We start from the raw sequence: 11884 nt of genomic DNA on the forward strand, positions 1-11884 counted from the left end.
GTTGCCTCTCCCTCCTGGACTCAAGCGATCCTCCCATCTCAGCCTGCCCGTAGCTGGGACCACAGGTGCATATTTCATTGTGTGGCTAATTTAAAATCAAATTGCTGTAGAGCTAGGGGACTCATTGTGTTGTTCAGGCTGTCTCAAACTCCTGCTTAAGGCCAGGCTGGCCCCCCAAAGTCCTGGGATTACAGGCCTGAGCACCCATATCCAACCCAAAATTTTAATCACAAGTAAATTTTATTGACTATCAATTTAAAAAATAAAATTTTCAACATTTAAAAATCATCTTGAACCAATTAACACTTTGGGGAAGATTAAAGTAAACAAAGGACCTGTTTTATATTACTAGGTGATGCTTTCATAAGAGTTGAGGCATCTTATTAAATAAAGAAACTTTCCTGGTTTCCTTGTTGCATGGAAAAATTGGTATGATATTATTCCAGAATTTGGTGGCTTAAAACAACAACATAGATTATTTGTGGGATGTTTGGGGATTTGGGATCGGCATAGTCACATAAGTCTAGCTCAGGCTGCCCCATGAGGTTGTAGTCAAGATGCCAGCCAGGGTTGTAGTCTGAAGCCTTGAATGTGGCTGAACTATCAGCTTCCAAACTCATAATATATTGACAGGCGGCCTCAGTTTCTTATCGCATGTACCTTTCTGGGGTTGCTGAAGTGTCCTGAAGCATCTGACTTCTCCCAAAGACAGCAATCCAAGAGAGAAAGCAAGGAGGAAGCTGCAATGCCATTACCATGTGGCCTCTGAAGTCGGCCTTCTGCCAGTTAGAAGTGAGTTCAGCTCACACTCCAAGGGAGGGCAATGAGAAGGGAGTGTCATACTGTAAACCGTTATACCAGCTAGTAAATAGATACATATCTCAAAAAATAAATCCTCCCCACAAATATATACACCTACTATGTACCCACAAAAATTAAAAATAAAAAAGATTAAATCCTTTTAATTATATTTTCAAATATGAGGTTGGAAACAAAGGAAAACATTTCCGTTGTACCACTCTTTATTGTCAGCAGAGCAGCTTTCCTGTATGCAAGAGTACTAATAGAAACCCCCAGGCAGCACATTGTAAGGAAAAGAATATGGGATTTGGGGTTCAAGGGTAAACTTTGTTTACTGTCTGAGGGAATCTAGCAAATCTCCTGGCTGCAGTTTTCTCCTTTATAAATTGCAGTTGATGATTTTGACATTACATGATGAGGATCAGAAGAGAAGAGGTATGTGTTCTGTAAACTATAAAGAAAATTTTAAAATATTAGGTAATATAAATATTAATCTAAATAAATGTTAGCTACACAGGAGCTAACATTTATATACTGTTTCATATGTGCCAGGCACAGTAAAAAACACTTGACATTTATTAACTCATTTAATGCATAACAGCCCTGTAAGGGAGGGATGATGCTTATCCTAATTTGTAAAGGAAGAAGCACTTATGAGGCTGGAGAGGTTAAGAATCTTACAGAGTCCCACAGCTAGCAAATGGCAAAGCCAGGATTTGAACCCAGGTCACCTGGCTGTCAGGACCTAACACTTTTTCAGGGCAAGGACTTATTAATCAAGAGGTGTTTATTGAATACTTGTTGTGTATTAGATGGGGTTAGGTGTTGGGAAATATTATACTGGACTTTGGAGTTTAAAAGATAAATTCCTGTGGATTGATAGAAATGATATTTCAGTGTAGATGAAGTTTAAGTTGTTAACATGTTTTCTCTGGGTTTTAAAATTGTCATGAAATTAAGTGGTACTCTTAAATTTAAAAGTACGAACAATTTGCAGTTTGGATAATAATCATGCAGCTTTTTAAAGTCTAGTGAATCACTTGGTCATTTTGATGTCAGAAGTTACCTTTTAAAGAATAAATGTTTTAAACTTTTCCTGTTCATGCAGATTTATTACTTTTGGTTTTGTTTTGTTTTCTTCCTGCTATAGACCTCTTTTATATGGGATTTTAGCCCACTTCTTGCGTGGAACTAAAGATGGCATCCAGAATGCATTTCTGAAAGGGCCTTCACTTCAGCCTTCAGACCCAAGTCTTGGCAGACAGCCTAGTAGAAGAAAGCCAATGGGTATGAGTTTTCCAAGATACATCATTTAGCTGTCAGCAAATATATTTTCTTCCTATATATTTTTCTCTGGAGTCTTTACTGAGCTTTTGACTCATAGTTTAATTCTGCTTATATCTAATATGGTTAGCCTATGTTACTCCAAGAAACAGAATGCTTTTTGGAAAGAATCTTGGACAGGGAAGGGTGGGAGGCATAACTGGGCAGAATTCTTAGATGTAATTTCTTTATAAAAGTATTGAAAACTCCGGGCCAGGCACCATGGCTCATGCCTGTAATCCCAGCACTTTGGGAGGCCGAGGCAGGTGGATTGCTTGAGGCCAGGAGTTTGAGACTAGCCTAAGTGACATGGTGAAACCCCATCTCTATTTTTTTATTAAAAAATTACATTAATTAAATTTTTAAAATGTAAAATAAAAAAGTATTGAAAACTCCAATTTTCATGTAAATTCTTAGTCTTTGGAGCAGCTTAGATCCTTAGTATACTGAATAAATAGCTTTTTATCAAGTGATCATTTTTTTTCTTCTCCATGACTGCAAAATAAAAGGTAAGATTGCTAAATACAGATAGAGAAGTCATTTGCATTTTTAGGATACTGTTTATGTTAGAGTGGAAGTTACCTACAAGTTACAGATTCTTAGGAGAATGGCCCACATTTCTTTCAGATTGCCTGTGTTTTAAATGAGCTTTTAGTAGCTTTTAAATTTTTATGTATTTTTTTGAGACACGGTCTCACTCTGTCGCCCGACTAGAGTGCAGTGGTGCGATCATAGCTCACTGTAACCTTGAACTGCTGGGCTCAAGCAATCCTCTCACCTTCTTGCCTCGTCCTCCCAAGTAGCTAGGACTTCAGGCACCACACCCAGCTAATTTTTAAATTTTTGTAGAGGTGGAAGTCTCACTACGTTCACTGGACTGGTCTTGAACTCGGTCTTAAGTGATTTCCCACCATGACCTCTCAGAGTGTTGGGGTTACAGGCATGAGCCTGTACCTGGCCCTCAGTTATTTTGATTATCCCAGCAATAGGATCCCATTTTCACCATTTGAAATGAGCAGGTTATAGCTCAGTGTTTGCAGTTGTGGTAGAGAGCTGATCAACCTTTTTTTTTTTTTTTTGAGATGGAGTCTCGCTCTGTTGCCCCAGGCTGGAGTGCAGTGGTGTGATCTCGTCTCACTGCAAGCTCTGCCTTCTGGGTTCACTCCATTCCCCTGCCTCAGCCTTCCGAGTAACTGGGACTACAGGCGCCCGCCACCACACGCAGCTAATTTTTTGTATTTTTAGGAGAGACAGGGTTTCACCGTGTTAATCAGGATGGTCTTGATCTGACCTCGTGATCCATCTGCCTCAGCCTCCCAAGTGCTGGGATTACAGGCGTGAGCCACCGCGCCCAGCCGAGAGCTGATCGATTTTTAAGGACAGTTAAAGGTGGGGTCTAGGCTGCCGATTATCAGAATAAATGTAAATCTTGAATGTTGACACAAACTTTTAGGAAATGCCTAAAATGTGGATTGCCTTTGTAGTTTCCTGAACTGCTATGACCAGTAGTGACTGTGTTAGATGTTTGGTGTCTCTTGAGGTCCGAAAGTAAACAGTGAATCAGGAGAACCTCTTTTGGAGGTGGTTTCTGACTGCACTAGGAGATATCTTTCTATATATCTTAGAATTCTGAACTGGATGGAACGTTGGGAAATAAGTCATTCCCACCTACTTATTTTACAGTTGAGAAAACCTTAAGAAGGTTCCAATAGTAAGAGGTTAAGTAACTCATCTGAGGCCTGTAGCAGATAATTAGTAGCAGAATCAGCACATTTGATTGCTATTCCCGTATACCTTTCCACATATAGATTATGGAGAAGTTTTTCAAAGTCTCTTCTTAGGGATTGGTAAGGAACTGACATTACTGCCTAGTAATTGGCAAGAATTTAATGAGCAAAATAAAACATTAATTGGGCAAGTACATGAGTAAATCTCTAAATTTTTTAAATAGTAAAAAGTTCCCTTTAATTTTCCTTTTGTCTTTCTTGCCTCTCCCTAATTCCTCAATTCTTCTCCCTTTTTATAGAAGGTATCCCTGTTAGCAGTTTGCAGGGTGTTCTTTGGGACTCATTTCTATTTTATTTTATTTTATATTTTATTTTTATTTTTATTTTAGATGGACTCTCATTCTGTCACCCAGGCTGGAGTGCAATGGCACTATCTCGCTCACTGCAACCTCCACCTCCCAGTTTCAAGCAATTCTCCTGCCTCCCAAGTAGCTGGGACTGCAAGCATGCGCTACCACACCCACCCTAATTTTTGTATTTTTAGTAGAGATGGGGTTTCACTGTGTTGGCCAGACTGGTCTCCAACTCATGATCTCAGGCGATCCACCCACCTTGGCCTCCCAAGGTGCTGGGTTTACAGGCGTGAGCCACTGCACCTGGCCATGCCCAGCCCCTTCAGGACTCATTTCTGTGCATTTAAATATGTCTGCATTGTTATGGCACACGTTATCCTGCAGTTTGCTTTTTTTCACTTGTTGATACATGTAGATCTCATTTTTAACTGTTTCATATTCCAGAGTATTGTTATAATCATCCTTTTTTTAATTTTAGAGATGAGGTCTTACTCTGTCATCCAGGTTGGAGTGTAGTGGCACAATCATGGCTCACTGTAGCCTCAGACTCCTTGGCTCAGTCTTTCCACATCACCTTTCCAAGTAGCCAGGACTATAGGGGCGCACCACCACACCTCGCTTATTTTTTAATTTTTTGCAGTCAGGGTCTTGTCATGTTGCCCAGGCTAGTCTCCCACCTTATAATCACTCTTAAAGTAGTTTTAAATATTTTGCTTTTACAGTATTTTGATGTAACATTGTATCTTTGTCCACACATTTAAGTATTGTCCACACATTACAGTATTGTGATGTAACATTGTATCTTTGTCTATACCTTTCTCTTGTGTGGATGCCTAAAGTAGAGTTGTTGGTTCAAAGGATACGCATATTTAAAAATATAGTAGATATTATCTAATTCCCCTCCAAAAAGGCTTTATCAGTCTATACACTTACCAAGAATATATGACAGTATGGGTTTCTGAGTTCAGTTGTCACCAGTGGATATTGTACACCTTAACACTTCTTAACACAGCAACCCAAGTCATTGATATTATCAGTCCTGTAAAGAAAAATAACCACTTGAGAAATAACTTTCTGGTTTGTAAGTTTCATAATCAGCCTCGTTAATACCCACGGCTCATGACTAGTAAGAAAGTTATAAGGAACACTATTTCCTAACCAGTTTCTGTTCTTTTGAGATGAAAGTGGTAGATTACGCATACACCATAGGGCTGGAGGGAAGGAGGGAAGGAGACACACAGACACATGCCCCCTACACCACTAAAGTGCCAGGAACATCAGAGTCGAGTTCAAGTCAGTAGAGCCACCGTGCATGCCTGTTCTGTGGAAAGCTCTGTAGACAGCTCAGAAATGAGGATGACTGCTGAATGAATCGGGAAAGAACAGTGATTTTGCACATTATTTTCTTGGTCATCAAAAATTTTTTTGACACAACCTCTTTGTGTAGTGCCTTGAAAGTTGTCAGCCAAAATTGCATCATGTTTCAGTAACACACTTAAGCATTCCATTTACTTTCTCAACTCTAGCTCACTGTCTCCAGAACTCTTATTTGACAGCATTGAAAAGGTTGTGAAGATACTAAAATCCTTATTCTCTACATCACAGCACCTTATCTCCACAGAAGCTCATTCAACGGAAATATCAAACCCTGAAACTAAATTGGCTTTTATTTGAAAATAAGTTCAGGCCAGGCCACGGCAGCTCACCCTTGTAATCGCAGCACCTGGGAGGCTGAGGTGGGTGGATCACCTGAGGTTAGGAGTTTGAGACCAGCCTAGCCAACACGGTGAAACCCTGTCTATACTAAAAATACAAAAATTAGCTGGGTGTGATGGTTTGCACCTGTAGTCCCAGCTACTTAGGAGGCTAAGGCAGGAGAATCGCTTGAACCCGGAAGGCAGAGGTTGCAGTGAGTAGAGATTGCGCCCCTGTACTCCAGCCTGGGCGACAGAGCGAGACTCCATCTCAAAAAAAAAAGGAAAGGAAGAAGTAAGTCCAAGTCATGCCAAGATGAAAAAGTGCTTCTCTCATCCAAGTTTTCAGTGCTGAAAAAAAAATGAAGAGGGTTTATGTAGGCACACCCACCTTTGAAATGACAGCCAATGCATTTGTACTGCTGCTGTTAGTGCTTGTAATCTTGGAGGCAAAGTAGTTTTTGCTATTCAATAAATTTTATATATGTGTATATATATATATATATATATATATATATATATATACACACACACACACACATACATACACACACTTTTTTTTTTCTTTTTTTTGTTTTTAAGAGATAGGGTCTCACTCTGTCACCCAGGCTGGAGTGCAGTGACACAATCATGGCTCTCTGCAGCCTTTACCTCACAGTCCCAGGTGATCCTCCCACCTCAGCCTCCCAAGTAGCTGGGACTACAGCTGGGACTGCGTGCCTGGGGAAGATTTTTATTGTAAATGAATGACCAGATTTTTATAATAGAGACAGTCACCAGCTTAACTTTATTGCACATCTATCAAGCATAATAGACTTCATTTTTTATAACACTTTTTCTAGAAGACCTAAAATTGTTGCCTTCTGAGGAAATTGTTAATTTATTTCTGTCCGGCAAAGTTACCTAAAATAAAGGGAGAGAGAGTTCCATCTGTTATCCAGACCCTTAAAGTAGTATTGGCACTGAGAATAATCAGCTGAGAACTAATAAAGCGTGTGTGTAATCACACTGTAGAATTAGAAAATCCAGTAGGTGTTATGGTGATAAAATTGCATTTTCTAGCAGCTTATCTAAATTTATGTGTATATTTTTTCCTATTACCAAAATTGTTGCAAGAAAGATGTTTTGTTAGTGGTAGAAAGTGTTTGGGGTTCATATATTCTCAGGAATCTAGTTTTTGCATTGCATTTTTGTTGCATTAGGATATTAAGTCTCCACGTTCTTTTTTTTTTCCCCCCCCAGCCAGAGTCTCGCTCTGTCGCCCAGGCTGGAGTGCAGTGGCACGATCTCAGCTCACTGCAACCTCCAGTTCCTGGGTTCAAGTGATTCTCCTGTGTCAGCCTCCCGAGTAGCTGGGATTATAGGCACCCACCACCATACCTGGCTAATTTTTGTATTTTTAGTAGAGACGGGGTCTCTAACTCCTGACCTCAGGCAATCCTATTTGAAGTGCTTTTCATTGTGTTGTAATTGAAAAGCTTTGGCAACCCTCAAAATGCTGATTGAACACTTTGTCCTTTCTTGCAAATTTCATTCCTTACATGTAAGAGAGAGGTTTGTAACTACTTAGGCATGGGTTTACTGCAGGTTGTACTAAAAAAAAAAAGTCAAGAAACACTTTTGAATAATTAGAGTCCCTAATGCCAGACATTTCTGATTTCTTTCTTTCTTTTTTTTTTTTCTGAGACCAAGTTTCACTCTCGTCCCCCAGGCTGGAGTGCAATGGCACGATCTTGGCTCACTGCAACTTCCACCTCCCGGGTTCCAGCGATTCTCCTGCCTCAGCCTCCCGAGTAGCTGGGATTACAGGCACCTGCTACCACACCCAGCTAATTTTTGTATTTTTAGGAGAGACAGGGTTTCACCATGTTGGCCAGACTAATCTGTAACTCTTGAGACCTCAGGTAATCCACCCACCTCAGCCTCCCAAAGTGCTGGGATTACAGGCGTGAGCCACCACACCTGGCCTCTGATTTCTTCAATAGTGTTTAAAAAATAATGAGTTTTTGTCATTGTCCTAAACCATCTAAAGAACTCATAGAATATTGAATATGTAACATCGTAAACTATTTGTAGCTGTGTCTACCTATCTGCCTGTTTTGACTTAGGATAAGTATTAACATTGGTTTCTGTGCATTTCAGATGAGCACCTAAGAAAGGAGGAGCGGAAAAGTACTAACATTGAAGATCTTCATGTTTCTCAGGCAGTAAACAGATAATGCTTCGTTTGGGGTATCTTTTATCTTAAAATTGTATTATTAAATAACTTATTTATTGTTCCAATGTTACCAAAATGCACCACTAATATTTGTAGAAATTTGAGTTTTTACAATACACCCCTCATGTTTAACTACATTTGTGAATAAAAGCTAACTCTGTCATCTAGTTTATTGGATTTGACTTGAAAAAAAGAAGTATTGTTTTTAGGAAGTATTTTTTGTTTCTTGAGGCAGAGTCTCGCTCTGTCACCCAGGCTGGAGTGCAGTGGCACGATCTCGGCTCACTGCAATCTCTGCCTCCCAGATTCAAGTGATTCTCCTGCCTCAGCCTCCCATGTAGCTGGGACAACAGGCCTGTGCCACCACACCGGACTAGTTTTTGTATTTTTACTAGAGATGGGGTTTCACCATGCTTGCCAGGCTGGTCTCAAACTCCTGACCTCAAATGATCTGTGCGCCTCAGCCTCCCAAAGTGGTGGGATTACAGGCGTGAGCCACTGAGCCCAGCCATTTGAGAAGTATTGTAAAGGCCCTTAAAGTTTGTAAGGAAATGAAAGGGCTTTGTATTACCTTTTCAATAGGCAACAATGTACTTTTTCTTTCCTTAGACCATTTTGGCTTACTGGAAGATTTAATTAAAAGGTAGAGGGGAAGTAAATTTGCTGTAATAATTTTTCTGTAAATAAAACAAAGAGTTTATTTTATTAGATAAAGAATGTGAAGTAAGCATGAAGAGACAGGCTTTGGGAGAAATACCAGAAAGTGATTTTTCAAAGATGGCATTGTTTAATCTCCATGTGGCCCTGGGTTGTACAATCGCAGATGAGCCAGAAGAGGGCCAGCCCCCAACTCGTTTGGGCTCCAAAACTCTTATCAAACATCAGTTTTTATTCTTGGGATAGAAAAGTAGTATGTGCTATCTCTAATACGCTACTTTGATATTTATTAAAGAAGTTTTTATAATGTAGTGTCCACAGGCTCATTTCATTGAAAACAACTGACTGTGGTGGTAGACAGCTCCTGATTGGCAAAAGTTTGATGGTATATTCAGAACTAAATTTTGCCTGTGCACCTGTACACTGACAACATTTGCCTAAAGGTTTTCCATGGAGAGGAGTGGTAAGAGCTGTAGTTAGTAAAATTGACACCCTCTTTAGGGTGTCAATTCTGTGCTGCTTTGCAAATTGTTGAAACTTTTGATTTTCTGTTTGGCGATGCTAGTCAGTGTTCACTTCTTACAGATTAGCCAAGAATTTTTATCTAAATGCAGAAACGTATTAATGAAATCCATTTAAACTATACTTACACAACATTTCGAGAGGGCCTGTTGGTAAAATTATATGTGGATGCAGAAGTATTGCAAGAGTCCATTTTCCAGTTTTAAATCTGTAATATCTGATTACAATGATGAATTCCATTGTATCGTATGTGCGAATATAAATATCTGAATTCTCCCGGGGGACTTGGTTTTCGTCCAAGGATGTTGGCAGTAGGCGCTTAGTTTACCTCAGGAATTGCAATCATGTAAGACTAGATTTGGAAAAAATGCCGGAGTATATAATTTTGGATACTGATATAAAATCATCAAGATGGAAGTTAAACAGAATTGTCACATGTAGTCCTTAGCACTTTTGTATGCATTATTCTGTAATTTGTACTGAGGCAACTTTTTATACTTTCAATGTATCATGTAATAAAAAAAAAAAAGTCACTTTGGTGCAAAGGGTGTTTATATCACTGTTCTCTCATCAAAAGACACACATCAAAAACAGAAGAATGATTGGAGGTGGCTGCCAGGCTGTCCGTTGGGGTTTTCAGAAGCTTCGCCGTTGAGGGGTGGAGGCGGGGGGGACTTTCCTGCCATCTGCACATGTTTATAGGAAGGAAGAAAAAGCGCAGAGGACAAGCCAACTGTTCTTATAAATGTGTTATGTTAAGTACTTTACTCATGGGTTTCTTGGAATTGTTGGGAGAAGTTATCTGCTAGAGTTGCTAGAGAAGTTTTAGGAGAAAACTTGGATTTACACAAAAACAGGATGGGAATGGGAACTGAAGAGGGATTTAGGAAATATACAACTTGGGTGATCTAAAACCTCATAGCAGGAGCAGAGGCGGCTTTTGAAGAAGACAAATTTAAGCTTAGCACATACATGCTTGCATAGAACAAACTAATAGCCTTATAATGATGTGCAAGAACACATTTGTGTATCACTCACATACCTTTATGATTATGTAGAATTTGATGTGTTCTTTTAAAACCAAGTGTACATGAAAGATGAACATTTGTGAGACTATGCCTTTAAAGGCATTTGGGACAATGCTTCCCAGCCACTTGGTACTTGATTTTTTGGTGGTAACCACGATTCGAGGATTGTGTGGTATTCAGCAATCTTTTAAAAATAGGAGTGAAATAAAACTACTGGCTGGGCTCAGTGGCTCACACCTGTAATCCCAGCACTTTGGGAGGCCGAAGCAGGCGGATCACCTGAGGTCAGGAGTTTGAGACCAGCCTGACCAATATGATGAAACCCCGTCTCTACTAAAAATCAAAAAATTATCCGGGTGTAATGGCATGCGCCTGTAATCCCAGCTACTCGGGAGGCTGAGACAGGAGAATCACTTGAACCCTGGAGGCGGGGGTTGCAGTGAGCCAAGATCCCGCCATTGCACTCCAGCCTGGGCAACAAGAGCGAAATTCCATCTCAAAAAAAAAGTTACCTTTAGGCTGGTCGCGGTGGCTCACGCCTGTAATCCCAGCACTTTGGAAGGCCAAGGCAGGCGTATCACCTGAGGTCAGGAGTTCAAACTGACCAACTCGCAAAACCCTATCTCTGCTAAAAATAACAAACTTAGCCAGGCGTGGTGGTGCCGCCTGTAATCCCAGCTACTGGGGAGGCTGAGGCAAGAGAATCGCTTGAACCCAGGAGGCGGAGGTTGCAGTTAGCCGAGATCACGCCATTGCACTCCAACCTGGGTGACTGAGACTCGTGTCTGAAAAAAAAGTAGACTTTTGTTTTTTAGAGCAGTTTTAGGTTCATGGCTAGATTGACTGGAAGCACAGAGCTCCTGTCTGCCCCCTGCACCCATGCATGTCTAGCTTCTCCCACTGTCAAGATCCAGCATCGAGTGGCACATGGATTCATTCCAGTGGGTGAACCTATTTTGACACATCATCATCACAAAAAGTCCATAGTTACATTAGGGTTCACTCTTGGTGTTGTACAGATGCTCTTTCACTCATGGGGTTACCTCTCAATAACACTATCAAGTTGAAAATAAGTCAAAATTCATTGATTGATTGATTGGATAAGGTCTCTAGCACCCGGGCTGCAGTGTAGTTGCGCGATCTGTTCTCCCCGCAACCGCCGCCTCCCAGACTCAAGCGATCCTTCCGCCTCAGCCTCCTGAGCAGCTGCGACTATAGGCACATGCCACCACACCTGGTGAATTTTTGTATTTTTTGTAGGGACGGGATCTCAGTATGTGGCCCAGGCTGGTCTCGAACTCCTGAGTTCAAGTGATCTGCCCATCTTAGCCTCGCAAAGTACTGGGATTACAGATGTGAGCCACCATGCCCAGCCCAAAATGCATTTAATACACCTCACCTACCGAGCATCATAGCTTAGCCTAGCCTACTGAACATGTGTTCAGGTCACTTAGCCGACAGTTGGGCAAAATTATCTAACACAAATTCTATTTTTTAATAAAGTGTTGACCATCTCATGTAATTTATTGAATACTGTATTGAAAGTGAAAAAACATGGTTT

At 40.6% G+C, this 11884-nt stretch overlaps 1 protein-coding gene across 6 annotated transcripts in view; it reads left to right on the forward strand.

Moving 5' to 3' along the window:
• Positions 1–9828, forward strand: part of FOPNL (FGFR1OP N-terminal like) — a 32043-nt gene extending 22215 nt beyond the window's left edge. For 3 of the 6 annotated variants that reach the window (XM_011956003.1, XM_011956004.1, XM_011956006.1), the window contains 2 exons: positions 1952–2088; positions 8041–9828. In XM_011956003.1, coding sequence (XP_011811393.1) covers positions 1952–2088; positions 8041–8117 — 214 coding nt within the window. In that variant the 3' untranslated portion in view covers positions 8118–9828. The remainder of the gene's footprint in view (positions 1–1951; positions 2089–8040) is intronic. The other 3 variants (XM_011956005.1, XM_011956007.1, XM_011956008.1) reach the window with 1 other exon arrangement.
• Positions 9829–11884: the final 2056 nt, after the last annotated feature.

This window comes from Colobus angolensis, unplaced genomic scaffold (assembly GCF_000951035.1).
Source record: "Colobus angolensis palliatus isolate OR3802 unplaced genomic scaffold, Cang.pa_1.0 Scaffold406, whole genome shotgun sequence".
Classification (NCBI taxonomy): domain Eukaryota; kingdom Metazoa; phylum Chordata; class Mammalia; order Primates; family Cercopithecidae; genus Colobus; species Colobus angolensis.